Source organism: Talpa europaea (assembly GCF_964194135.1).
Source record: "Talpa europaea genome assembly, chromosome: 4".
NCBI lineage: Eukaryota > Metazoa > Chordata > Mammalia > Eulipotyphla > Talpidae > Talpa > Talpa europaea.
In genome coordinates, this window is record NC_140070.1 from 114,418,871 (window position 1) to 114,433,795 (window position 14,925).

General features: G+C 40.7%; 1 protein-coding gene across 1 annotated transcript; it reads right to left on the reverse strand.

The window, feature by feature from the left end:
* Positions 1-488: 488 nt before the first annotated feature.
* On the reverse strand, positions 489-12,355 carry LOC311170333 (fetuin-B-like; the record flags this gene model as incomplete). Its single annotated transcript, XM_084232709.1, has 7 exons — positions 12,128-12,355; positions 11,711-11,821; positions 10,345-10,432; positions 8,059-8,237; positions 6,421-6,522; positions 1,888-1,971; positions 489-953 (listed from the first exon to the last, which is right to left on the reverse strand). The coding sequence occupies exons 1-7, from the start codon at positions 12,350-12,352 to the stop codon at positions 489-491; spliced, it is 1,254 nt and encodes a 417-aa protein (XP_084088835.1). The 5' UTR covers positions 12,353-12,355.
* Positions 12,356-14,925: the final 2,570 nt, after the last annotated feature.

Genomic DNA, 14,925 nt, shown 5'->3' on the forward strand with positions numbered 1-14,925 from the left:
CAGAGAAACTAAATGATAAAAGCTGTTGTGGCTGTTATTCCCAGGTGGTTAACACAGTTCAGATGCACTTCTCTTCTACTCAAATATGAGTTGCCCCAACTTTGAAAGCCACAGATTTCCAAGCAGAGGAAAAGTGGCAGAGGTTGGAAATGGTACAGGGAATGCTCAGTTAATGAACTTGGAAGTGAAAGGGATGCAGAGAGAGTGCAGCCCTCTGCTGGGTCTCTGTTCCTTGAATGAGGTGGTATTAGGGAAAGATTCATCACAGATGAATTGCCGTCATAGAAAGAGTCAAGCATATCCATAGATGAAAGGGTGAAAATATCAGTGAGAGAAAGACAAGACAGACATCTAGCCACGGCCCGAGGCCTTGGAGGTTTAGGAGGCCGGAGGCCCAGTGCACAAGTGGACAATTGACTTCATTATTTCTATGTCCAGTCAACATGCTGAGACCAAGAAGAGCCAAAGAGGTATTTATTGGCAACTTTCTACATTTGAATTGACCCCTTCACCCTTTCCCACACAATCCCTTCTCCTTTGGCCACCACATGACTATAGAGGATTTTATGTGGTTCTTGTGGAGGAAGAAGAAAAGGGTTGTCCTCCTGGGCTGGTCCTGGGCACTCAGCAGAGCGTTGTTCTTTGGAGGGGAAAGGTAGCACCAGCACTGTCTCCTTCTCAGGCCCCATGAAGAGGAAGGAGATATCCACAGGTTCTCCCTGGGGATTCCTGGTTAGATCCAGATGCACAGGGAAGGCCTCCACAGGAACACTTTCCTGGGACCCTTGGGGCTTCTCATCACCTAGGTCCGGGAGGTATTGGACAGATCCTTTTGGCACTGCTGTGGCTGGTGCATCAGTGGGAGCTGACTTTTTCTGCTGGGAGTCTTCCACCTTGGGCAGTTGCGCAGGACCCAGGTTAACAGCAGAGTTTTCACCACCAGGAGCAGAAGTCTGAAATAAGAACACTTTCAAATAAGAGATTGCCCCCCATTTGAAATCCTTGCCATACCTATTACCAGGCTAAGCTGTCTGTGCCTTCCTGATGGAATGTTTTAAAGAGAGACCAGCTGTAGGGATGAGTCTTTGGATAAAGGATTAAAAAGTAAGACCAGTAAGGGCCAGGGGAACCAAGACCTGTAGAAGCTTGATAGCAAGTCATGCAAACTCAGAGCTGACAATGGGCCAGGAAGGTCAAATGACTTGTTCAGTCCCCAATGAGCGGTCCCCCTGTTCCCAGCAGCGGTAGCAACAGCCACCTCTAATTAATGGCTTAATTTAGTTTCGTTTAGAAGTTAAGTACAGTCCCCTCCACTCAGGTCCTCACATTTGTTTATTACAGGATCTGAATGAGAGAGCTGTTGCGATCTCGTTCTATAGCGGAACCCCTGGCTCACAGTGGCAAACTTGCCCATGATCACACAACTCACAAATGGGAGGACTGGAGCCCAGGTGGCTCATCTCAACCATCCCCTTACTACACTATACTTACTCCAAGTATGTGCTAAGTAATTATTGTGGAATTGATTGAATGCCTTTTGGAAACAATTAACCCGACAGGTATGCATAAGGGTTTAGGAAACTGAATTTAATAATGCTGCAGAGGCCTGAGTCATCCCAGCTAGTAGGTCCCTCTTTCTAAAGGAGTCTTATTTATTCTGCAGACAGCATTGTTTCTAAAACAATGTTTTAGAAACAGATCTTTTACTAGCTACCTTGTGGGTATGGCTTTAAAGCACTATGAGTAAAGTGGTGATCATGGATTTTAGGGAGGTGAAAGGTAAGGTGAGGTAGGCACAGCTAAACACAAATATAATACATATTTATATATAATTTACATATGTATAGTTGCATTTCTTCTCAGCAAGACAAATATATTGAAAAGTACCTGTGATTTAAAGAAGTCACATGTCACAGAGACAGACTTTACGTTGCCATTTTCTAACAGAGAACCTTTGCAAAGGCCAACAGCCTAAGGAAAGGAAAAATACAGTGAAGCATATTATGATTATCTATTATTTTAAATGAAAAACAGTTTGATTTTTGCTCATGCGGACACACAACCAATCAACATTTTTATGTACCTGCATGCAATAGGCAGGCTATCTGTTAACTCCTGCAAAATGATCCTTAGCAAATAATCACATAAAGTATACTAAGTTGATCAATGACAAGAAACTAAGTGTTTCTGGCAAACAAACTCTGATTATTAGAATTTAGTGTGTGTGTGTGTGTAGGAGAAAATCTGTGTAGTTCTGCCTCTTGACTTCAAGAGCACTGAAGAACAATGATCTAGAATTCACCACATTATGTTTAAACAGATTGTCGCAATGATTCTCTATTGCCTATCTCCAGGTCATACAATGAGCAGGTTAGAAATTTTTCAGGCTTGAAACTCCATTAAAGTAGGAAGTTCCTAGCGAATGGGACATAAGCCCTTCCCTTCTCCTGTTCATAACCAAGTCACATAAGGGAAGGGCTCTAAGAGAACGTTCTGGAGAGAATCAGATACCACAGTAAGTACAACCTGGCCACTCCGATTCTGTCTAGGATTTACTGAGTTACCAAAATTCATAGACTTAGCTGTTGTACTAAATATATGAACTATAGAGTTTGGGGACACATACGCTATGGAAATTAGTATGTTTCTCTCTCAGAACTTTTTGAGATCAGGAACATGGTTAAATAGTCTACCTTAGTGTGTAAGTGGAGTGAACAGCACAAGGAAGGCTATTTCTACCTTTGCGATAGTAGACATATACAAGGGTTTCATGGGAAAAGCAAATATCATGGTACAGCTATTTTGCTAGTAACTACCAGTGGGTGATCTTTCAGAGACTAAATAGGGGGAATAAATAGTTAACACAGAGGTGGTTCAAAGGAGTCAGCTATAGAATACATCATCCTGCTAAGATAGTTTGAATCTCTGGATGAACCAACACCTGTAACACTTAAGAGAACCAGCAAGAGCGCATTTCATAGAGAGCCTATGTAGAACAAGAGAAAATTGTAAATGCAAGTTTGTTATGTGAAAGACATTGTATTCTTGTCTCTAATCTTCTTAGAACTTGGAAGAGCAAAGTTAAGCAAAAATGGAAGAGAGAAAGCAAGAGTGAAACAGATCTTGACCACTTCTTTACAGCAGACCTTAAGTTCTACATCCACCTTGAGCTACAGAGGGAAAATTTTTTGATTGAATTAGAAATAAACGTTTGATTCAGAATTGACTGAAGAAAACTTTTTTCATATATGAAAGTTAATCTTAGTTACCTAAGTGAAATTTTCTTCTAAAAATGACTAGAAAGTGATGGAATCTGCTCAAGATGTTACTGGCAAATGAGAAAGGTCACACAGAGGAGAGTGAAGAAATTTCCCTAATTATTTCTTGAACAAATTGAGAATATTCAATGGACTGATTTCAAAGGTTTTTTGAGAGTACATTTTAGATTCAAACCCACACACATAGGTTGAAATTTAAAAAAAGATGGAAAGAATATACATGCAACAGGAATCAAAAGAAAGCTGGAATGGGCCTCCCTGGTGGCATGAGGGATTAAGTCACAACCTATGAAGCTATTCATAGCCACTGCAGCAGGAGTTCGATCCTGGCCAGGGAGCCACCCACATGGCACAGACCTCTCCTGACTCGCCGGCAACTCCCTTCAGTGTATTTCAGTCAATCCACCTGTTCTGTCCCCTACTCTGTCTCTGGTGAATCCTCTCACCCCCAACACATCTGGCCTGTACCCCAGTTCTTGTATGCTTAAATGAATAAATCATCATAAAAAAATGAAAGTTGGAATGGTTATGCAAGTATCAGGTAAAACTGACTTTAAGACAAAACTTGTAACTAGAAATAGAAATATGTTTTATAATAGTAACAGTATCAGTTTATTAGGAAGATGTAACAGTTTTAAATACATATGCAGCTAACAACAAAGCAAAAACTGAGAACATTCAAGAGACATGTAGGCATATCTACAAAAATAATTGGAATATCCAGTTTGATAGAGACTAGAATAAGTATGCAGAACCTCAAGAAGGAAATAGAAGTGTGAATAACACTATAAACCAACTAAAGTAACAGTAGAATATATTCTTCCTCAGTGTACATGGGATATTCTCCAAGATGCACCTTTTACTAAAGTATAACATAAAACAAGCTTTAATAAAGTCAAGAGATTTGAGGTCATGCTAAGTATGTTCTCCAACCACAATGGAATAGTAATAGAAATGAATAACAGAAAGAAATTAGAATTTCATAAATATGTGTAAATGAAAAAACATGACCCAAAAGAACCAATTGGTGAGAGAAGAAATCACAAAGGAAATTAGAAAATACTTTGAGTCAAACATTCACAACTTCTGAGGTGGATCTAAGCATTACTGAAAAGAAAAATTTCTGCCTGTATAATGCTTATGTTAAAAAAGAAAACTAGCCATCTGTAACCTAAATCTCTCCTTTATTAAGCTAGAAAAAGAAAAAATTAAGCCAAAAGCAAGAAAAAGAAGGCAGTAATAAATAATAAGGAAGAAATAAATGAACCAGACAATAAAAAAGAATAGACAAAACTAAAAGTAAGGGGTTTTGTAAAGATAATAAAATTGGCTAAACATTAGCTAGACTGATGAAGATAAAATTACTCAAATTGCTAAAACTGGAATGAAAAATGAAACATTACTACCAATTTTTCAGAAATAAAAAGGATTCTAAGGGAATAATATAAGAACAACCCATGGTCCTTACAATGGTGGCAAATTAGATAACTTAAATATATTCCAAGGAGGAGAAATGCTACAAAAATTGAAGAACAGTAGATAATATGAACAGAACTATAAAAAATGAGTAGTTTTTTTTTTTTTCATGTAAAGAAAATTTCCATAAAGAAAAGTCCCGGCGCAGATGACTTCTCTGATGAATTCTAACAAACATTTAAAGAAGAATAAACACACCAATCAGAGTCTCAAAAGAATGAACACACCAATTCAGAGTCTCAAGAATAAAATATAAGGGTGAAAAAATTGTCTAAGTCATTCTAAAGGTGAATATTAAACTCATGAAAAATCAGGCAGAGACCACATCAAAAACTAAAAAGACCAATACCTCTAATGCATATATTTGAATATTCTTAAAACAAAAATACTAGTAAAGGGCCTCCCCTGGTGGCACAGTGGTTGAGTGCTGGGCTGCGAGCCTCTGCAGAGCCGGTTCATTCCCCGGCCACCAGCAAGGGTCCCACAAGAAAAAAAAAAAAAAGAAAAAAACACTAGTAAAGTGAATTCAGCAACATTTTGAAAGGATTATACACCATGACCAACTGGGATTTATCTCTGAAGTGCAATATTGTTTTAACACATGAAAAACAATATTGTAATATGTAATACTCATATATTAAAGATGAAAAAATTCACACAATTATCTCATCAACTAGGAAAAGCATTTACATACTCCAACAATGTTTCTTGATAAAAGCATTTAACAAACTAGGCATAGAAAAGAACTTGCAACTCTGATAAAGGGCATGGAAAACCTACAGTAATCTTTTTATTAAATGATGAAATATTGAATGCTTCCTCCCTAAAATCTGGACTAACATAAGGATGTCTACTACCCCCATTTCTAGTCAACATTGTACTGTAAGTTCTACTCAGGAAAATAAATCAAGGAAAAGAATTAAAAGGTGTGCAGATTGGAAAGGAAGAAGTAAAACACCAATTTGTAGATGGCATAATCTTGTATATAAAAAACCACAAGGAATCTACCAGAAAATGATTAGATGATCTCATCAAACTTATAGCATAGAAGATAAATCTAAAAAATAAGTTTTATTTCTATACACTTGCAATGAACAATCCACATGAAACTAAGGAAATCGTTCCATCACATTACTACCTGAGAGAATAAACTATTTAGGTTCACAAAGCTCTGTAGGCTGAAAACTACAAAATATCATTGAGAGAAATTAAGTACCTCTGAAAACTGTGGAAAGAGCTGTTTTTCCTCATGTAGATTTGTTTTTTAGGTTAATTTTCCTCACTTTGATAATATCAACATAATTCAACTACAACTGAGCCTCTATTTCACAAGCAGTATTACAAATGTAACTGGACTTTTTTTTACATAAAATCAGAACCATTAACACCACTGAGAAGATTCATCTATATTTTTGAGTCTCCTAAGATCATTCTTTTTCAGAGGCATCACATTGTTGATGAAAATTCTCCTTACAAGCGAATAAAACCTTATTAATGTGTGTGGGCCAGCACAATCTCCAACTAGCCCGTTGTTTCCTGAGGTGAACAAAAGCATCTCATGCCTTATAAAACCTCATGTGTAATTTATACTAACAAATAAGCCTGCTAAATATTTCTCACGTGTGAACACAAATCTTAAATTCTGAAGAAATTCAGAGATACTCACCTCTGAGTCAGGAGACTGATGCGTGCAGCTGCTGTCCTGGGATTTGGTACAAGGTGCCTCTTTGATTAAATATTCCACAGAGTATAAATGTCCAGCCACCCACTGAATGAGACAATAGTTGAGAAATAAAAATCAGACTTTCCACATGGGGAAATGTTGATTGGCAGCATGATTTTTACAGAACCATACACGCCCAAGTTGGGTTAGCGGGGGTATCCCAGTGTCCCTGTAACCCCACCATTATCAAAGCATGTAACAGGATCCTGATATGTAGAAAATAACCACCACACCTCCCTCCCCTTCTCAGGAATGAATGGGCTCTAAAAGTCTTCTGCCGGGGACCAGCCTCCGGCAAAATGTCCTGTCAGGGGTTCCTGAAAGGATGAGAGGCGTCAGCGAAAACGACAGGGCTGAGGGGAAGGAGATGAGGTAGAATGAGGAGACACTGACACTTGGTGAGGTGCTAGTATCTTCTGCCTAAAGGCTCAGCAGGTTCTTTATTTATACATTTTTTGCAAGCATTGAGATTACATTATCAAGTGCATAGAAACAAAGCAGAAACAACTAGTGCATCTCTTTTTCCGTGCTCTCAGCAAGAAGGCAACCTTCAAGGTTAATAAAAAAACTAAGTCTTACACTAAAATTCATTGTTTCAGCTAAACAATAACCTAAGACAATTGAGAGCCGCCAGTACATCCCTATCAGCTAAAGCCTAAGCAAAGAAAGGACTTTTCTTATTCTCATGGCCTTCGCAGCAGGAGCTGGCTGCTACTCAGCTATCAGAACTTTTTTTATTTAGAAACTCCTAACTCAAATAGCTTCATTTAAAAACTTTCCCAAGAAACTTCAAGGGAAGGCAAAAGAAGGACCCACTATAATTATTGTATTGTAATGCTTGTCAGGCATGTTCAACAAACCATCTCCCATTGTCAAGTGGGCCAAACTGCCCAACAACTAATTTCTAAACAAACAATTTTTCGTGCTATTTACTTACAGTATGCTGATACATATAATTTATTGCCTAAAATACTTTCTGATAAATTTTTCTCTCTATGACCAAGAACAAAAAGCAAAGGGATGCCAGATCTTCAGCCCCACGGTGTGAGGCCCTTTCTCTTTGCTGCTTGTCAGTATCCTCTCTGGCTGGAGCAACAAGGCCTCCTGCAGCAGCCTTCACTTGGGTGACCTTATTTTTCCTCAGGTAAATTTATTTTTAGATTAATTTTCCCCACTTTGATAGATCGCAATACAATGCAAATACAATTGAGCCTCCATTTCCCTCAGCATCCACTCCCAACCCTAACATGACCAGAAGCTGACTTGTTGAATGGCCCTTGGTCACTCAGATCTGAAATGTAGCAATAAACAGTGACCCCAAGTAGAGAAACCCAGACACTAGGTTTCACATTTCCCTCCCTGCCTTAAGACCAATGAAATAAAGGAGTCACACACTTGTGGAAATCATGTGATTAGCTCAGACACTGAAACATAATTGTGCGGGCATCAGGTATTCCAAGACAAGAACCCAAGAGGCTGCTTATCAAAAGGCACCCCTGACAGCCTCCTCTCAGCTCTGGCTCCATGGCTACATGCGGGAGACTCACTGTTGGTGTAACCACCAAGGGCTTTCAGTCTCACCTGGCTAGAAGCCTTGGTGACTTTGACCAGAGAATACTGCTTCGAAGTGCTCTCACTGTTGTATTTTGCAAGAGATTCAGTGGCAGCTTCCAAGACCTTGGGATCTGAGAAGTCACGGGAGACAGAACCACCAGGCACTGGGCAGTCAGGGCACATTCGACGAATGCTTCCACTAGAAACTGTTGATGCCAAAGAAAGCACTTTTAAAACAAAGCTCCTTAATGATTTTTAATCCTGCTAACCATATAAACACAACAGAGGCAAAGACTGAAAAAAAAAAGATAATACTAAATTTCAGCAAAGATGCAATAGAAAAGGTATTTTCCGTGGCCTCCCTGGTGGCACAAGGGGTTACGCACAGCATTATGAAGCTATCTGTAGCCTCTGCAGCACGAGTTCAATCCCTGGTCAGCCAGGTAGCAACACACATGGCACAGCAGACCTCTCCTGCTTCGCCCGCTGCTCTCCTCAGCAGTGTTTTTCAGTCAGTCTGCCTGTTCTGCTCCCCACTCTGTCTCTGGTGAATCCACTCACCCCTCCCCTGACCCCCCCCCCCACCACACCTCTGGCCTCTACCCCAGTTCTTGTATATATAAATAAATAAATCTTTTTTTAAAAAAAAAAAAAGAAAAGATATTTTCTGGATAGAAAGCTGTCTGGATAAAAAATGAATTTTCTAGTATATGCATGTGTTACTTTTATAATTAAGAAACTAATATTTTCTTACTTCACATATATTTATTTACTCTAGGAATTTTATTCAAAAACACATGCTATATGTATTTATATTGATATGAACATTTTTTTCTCAACTAGCTAAACATCTTCTAAAAGCATCACCTCTAAGTGAGACTGAATATCTTAAAAGCTTGGGATTTTAGTACTGTCATGTCTTACTCACAATTTGGTGCCTAACACCAAATATAATATGTTCCTTGTTTACCAAATGCTCATTGAATGAATGAGTGACTGAATGAACTAACAGAAGGTGGGTGCATACCTTCTTCGGTAGAAAGTGCAAGTGAACCAGAAAAATAATGGTTAAATCACCATGATATTGGATAGTATAATTACACTAATGGTACAGTTAGAATTTCTGATTAGGTGGAAATGGGGCTGGCAATCCCTGTATGCCAGTTGGCTAAGGAATTTACTCTAACTTGTTTTTAGCAGCACAAACACATTGGTTTTGTCAACTGGAATCATCGCCAGGGGTCACTTCCTCCATTCTCATACCTTCGGTGGCTATATGTTCTGACTCTTAGTAATTGTTCTCTAATTTATTTTTAGGAGACTCATATGTTCACAACTAGGAAGCTTAAACTGTGGCAAATAAAATGTTTGCTCTGTTGCCTTGTCCCTCCAAATAACCAGCCACATTGTTATCACCTGAAGCTTGTTTCAAATACAGACACTCAAGTCAGCACCCCAGACAGAGAATCAGAATCTGCACTTGAACATGATCTAGCAGGGGAGAGCCATGCACATAATAGCTTGACAATTGGTCATATCCTATTTCCTGGGCCTTGGATGCTGCTTCCCCAAGCAAGCCCCAGAATGATTGACAGTACATATATCAAAAATCATGAGCCTTATCCTCATTCCAGAACATTGATACATTTAAGTGAGTTTAAAGATTAATTATGGACTTCTAACATGTGACAGTGAGGAAGAATTGATAATTTTTCATTATATAAAGAAGAAAATGCAAGTAAATCAACGCATGATGTGAGCTCCTGGAGTGGGCTGATTAAGGTTTTACTGGGATGTAGAGAGGACAGCACTAGTCATTTCTTGAACAGAGAACATTGTGGAAGAAGTAGCTGCATCAACGTGCTCCCAGAATGGCTATGAGTTCAAGACAGAGGCTATCAGGGTGGCATCCTCAGCAGAGGGAGCCAAATGAGCAAGAAGCCCAGGCTGGAAAGTGTAAGGTGTGTTCAGAAAAGAGGGGGGCATCCAGCTGCGTGGAGTGCAGAGTGGTGCATTCACAGAGATAGCCACCATATTTTCAGACATGGTGAGAAAGGGCACCTGAGCACCAGATGTAGAAATTATGACATTTGTAACAGACCAAAGAGTTAGGATTTCATACCCAATGCTGAGTAATTACTGTGGGTGATTGTGGGAAGTGCCAGTACTGGATATAGCAGGAACATGGTCTTGGAATGAATGAATAGATAGTAAGGAAAGGAAAAATTCTATATATGTGGGCATTGCCCTATTTAAATGCTATTTGCCCTTATTTTATTTAATAAAATGAGCAAAATCAAATGAATGTCTTACCTGGGCGAAGAGTACAGTTATAAGAAAGTGTATAGAGGATTCTTGCTGTCTTGTGCATATAAAATAATGCTTTGCATTGACCATAAACCTGGAACAAACACATGCATTTTATGACATGGAAGAAAATCTAAGACTTTAAAAAAAAAAAAAAACCCAAACTGAACATTTTATTTTTAAGTTCTGAAAAGCTGAAGGACTATTCTGGTGGCTTTGACTGTGGGAAACCACCAGCTGATTATCAAGCAGTTTAACCTACTTCCAGGGCACAGCCAGACCTCATCCCCCACACTCCTTCCTGGTCCCGTGCGACTGGGCACAACTGTGTTGTAACGCAGGAAGGTGAGCGGAAGTGACTGTAATCACTGCCAGGTCCGGCTCATGAAGACCTCCCCTGAGCCATCTGTCCTGCTGCTGGTTCTCTTGCCAGAGCTGAGGCAGATGTGCTGGTGACCCCAGAAGCCTGGACTAGGAGGTGGCAGAGTCATAGCCACAAAGCAGAAAGACCCCTAATCACTCTTGGAGAAAACCCCTTCTTGTTCAGACATTTCTATTTTGAACTTTACATGAGCAGGAAACAAACTTCTGTCATGTTGGAATCAGCACACACTTTTAAGTCTAGTACACAGCTAGTACCTCCTTTTAAAGTATTAAATTTTCAGCAGGTAAATAGATTATTTGCTTTTCAAAAGTCAGCTTGGATAGTGTGATTAAATGATTAGGAAAGATATCTTAAACAGTTTACTAATACGATCTTGCATTCAAGTTATAAAATTCTTATTAAACCGTGGAGAAAAACCACTGAATGATTAAGTATAAAGTAAAAACACTTATTCTGTGATTTTCAAGACTCTTCAGTGGTCATCTTTTAAAGACTCAACTCTGAAGCCCTTTACTTGCCATTCTAGTCAGTTCTCCCATGAAATATCTGAGAATTCTATCCTGCTTCCCTCTCTCAGCAACAAATCAACACCAATGCTCATTAAAATAAAATCAAGCAACAAAAACTAAATGCTATCCCATCATCATTTATACAGTTTTCCTTACACCCACAACAGAGGACTTCACCTCAGACCTTTATTTCACAAGTTAAACACTGGCTTAGCATCTACAGGAGAGTCCTGGAGGTAGAAAATAAATTAGGCAACTTTCCAATTCTGGGTTTCACAATTCCAAGTGGATTCTCAGAAACCCCTCAGAACATGAGTTAAACACTGTTCTGGTTATAGAACTAGAATGAGCACAAGACACCATGTCCAGGAGATGATATTGACTGGCATTTGAAAGATGGTGCACCCTGAACAATCTTTACCCCAAAGCTAGAGGACACCTCTTTTCTCCCCTGGAGTCCCTGGACACAAGCACTTACTGATTCCAACAGTGGTCTCACATTACAGTCCTTCCATGACTTCCTGCTGAGCACATGGCAGTCAGTGTCTACCACGTCCAGGGTGAGATAGTACAGAGCTGCTGGTCCATCCTGTAGGCAGGGGTGGAGAAACAAACATGAGCAGCAACTCCTATGGACTGGCCCCAAAAGTCTCTGTTTTATAGCACAGTCAAGGCTAAGATGCCTGTCAAAACTTCTCATCACATCTGCAATACTAGACAAGGGTAGCGATTAGCTTTGTCTCTAGTGACAGTGAGAGCATTGCAGACACCCTGGCAGAGGAGAGCAGAGCTGCTCAGCAGCTTCCAATTTGGAACGCACTGGCAACATGTGTCCCTGGTCTCCAGCCCTGGCCAGCCCAGCGAGCACCTGCCCGGGTACGGGACCATCACTTGCCTGTCTGTGTTCACGGACATCGCTCACTCGGTTGAGGCTCAGCACGTAGCCATCCTTGCGGTCCCTGTTGATGTCCCCCAGGGCAAAATTAGCAAATGACAGCACATCTGAGTCATTGCAGCCACGGGAGAGTAAAGGCGATGGGTTGAAGACTTGCTGGGGTGGAGATGTAGCCCCAGAGCCCACAGCCAGGGCGCAGAGCACCAGGGGCAGGAGCAGACCCATTCTGTGGGGAGCAGATCCCACGAGGTGGCAGTGGAGGGAACTGCAGAGAGGAGGCGTTATATAATGCTCTGTAAGGCCAAACAGAGGTGTTTTACAATCACAATCAGAACCTGTGATCAGTATTTGAAACATGATGTCCCATTTTATCTCCTTGAATAACAAATGTAGATTTCCCTGAGTCAGTACTTGGGAGAAGATTTGCCAAATTTTCTAACCTTAGGTCCCTAATCTCTATTAATGTGTACATGTAAACAAATTTGTTTCCTAATCTTTTCCTAGGAAATCCTAATAAACACTGACGTCAAGGCTATGGTTGGTTGTGATTGGATTCTGCTGTGTCCAGGGATCCGCCTGAATCAGAATATGCAGGATTCTCGGGCCTCGCCTGGTGGCGCAGCAGTTTCGTGCTGGGCTGCGAAGTTGCCTGCAGCCTCTGCAGCACCGGTTCGATTCCCAGCCCCTGGCAAGGGTCCCACATGGCAGGCAGACCTCTCCTGCCACACCCTCTGCTCCCCTCAGCAGTTTATTTCGTCAGTCTGTCTGTTCTGTTCCCTGCTGTGGTGAATTCTCTCACCCTCCTGTGCTTCTGACTGCACCCAGTGCTTGTATAAATAAATAAATAAATCTTAAAAAAAAAAAAAAAAGAAAGAATATGCAGGATTCTCACACCCTCCCTGGTCCCCTTGCACCTCCCTCCAACTGATGTCCTCAGCCACACTCAGACTTGTCTGAGACTTGGGGCCTGGGGCCTTGGTGCCAGTGGTGACAAGTGTGTTCCTACTTCCTGCCTGATGCCAGTGTCACTGTTCATGTTAAACGCCTCAGTGAGGAACATGAGGCACCACAGAAAGTACTAGGCACTTTAGGTATCTGACTAGAATTTGTTCTTTTTAGCCTTATTTGGGTTCTTTTCTTTAAACAAAGACCTATTGGGTCAAAATGAAAGTAAATGGCATACCAACTACGCTTCTTTCTCTGGGGCTCCATGGTAACAAATTCATAAATAGATTAAAAGCTATGACCACTGTTGAGCGATCAAGACTGGAAGGTGGCTGGAGCACCAGTATCTACAGACGTGGTTCTGAAATGATGCTGCTGTCCTGCTGAAGGCCTCCTTCCCTTAGAGGTGCTGGTTGTCATGGGTTTCACTACAACACAGGGCTTAATACTAGTTTCACCCTAACCAGGACACACCCCACACACTGGTCAACGAAAGGAATGGGTATTAACACTGCCAAGAAGCCTCCCAAAGTCTTGTTGGCTGGTAAAGCCCCAAAGCCTGCCACAGGTCTAAAGCATCTTCCTGTGGGACCCACAGAAAAGGATCAGAAACAACCAGACAAGTCTGGAGGGAAAAGAGCAAAATCAAAAGCAAGACAAACACTGCCATTGTCACTTCCCCACAGGTCTCTCACCCACATCTGTGTCACCCAGTCCATGGCCAAAAGGCAAGTGCAGTTGCTTCATGTTTCTCTCAGCTCCATGTGCCTCCTGCAAGTCTCTTTCAGACTCTCCATCCTGCTGCCTTCCTTCCTCAGTCTCCTCTGCAGCTCACTCTCTCTGCTCAGCTCCACCCTCCCTTGGGTGGGGACAGGAAATCTGGAACCTCCCCCTTTCCTGGGGACCACCCTGTTGCAATCCCCCCTTTTAATTTTTATTCCACCATATCTATGGTGGCACAGATCTCAGGGTGTATAGTCTTAGGAGACAGTCTTTTTTTTCAGGGTTACAATGTAAGTGAAGCAACAATTAGCAGCAGCATTGTCCATGAATGTCCAGTATGATAGTTTTACATTACTAGGTAAGCCAAACAGGACAAATTCATCTAATGCCTTTCCCAGGAGAAAAGGGAGAAACTTTGTGGAGTGTCTCAGGAGCTCTACTGAGGTTCTACAAAATTTCCTTAGATCAACCGAATGACAGGCTACCAAATTTTTACTTGAATTTAGTTTTCTAGGAAGTTTTACCATAATCAGAAAACAACAGCAACAATAATATTCAATCTCTATGAAGGCACTGGCTTAGTTCAGTAGTACAATGTTGACAATCAAACCATAACCTTTTTTTTTTTTCATAACTGGAGACTTTTAATGTCTTAGGCACCACATATACCAATTTCTCAACCTCTGAGGGCCAAGACAGTTAGACACAAGGACATACAGACATACAACATGTAGACAGATGGTTTTTTTTAGATATGACACGTGGAATATTTTATGTAACTGCAGTTTTACTCCATAGGCTCAGATAAAAATCTTAAACTCCAGAAAAAATGTGGAGTGTTGCTGGCAGAAACCACAGGGTCCAGTTGTCATCCAACCAACCTAAGACTTTGGAAATAGGAAAAAAAAGTTTTATTAATCACAAGAGTTACATGAACTTATTTATCACTTTTGGGTTTTCAGTGTTCAAGCCTTTTTATTAGAAGCCAATCCTGGAGTATCCTGTACAGTAGCTGAAAGAGCAAAATCAACAATTAACTTTTAAGCAAAAGGAGTCATCTCTTGTTAGCCACCAGGCAGGCAATACTTGGGTTTCCTGGAACAGAACTTGAAAAAGCAAAATCAAATTAT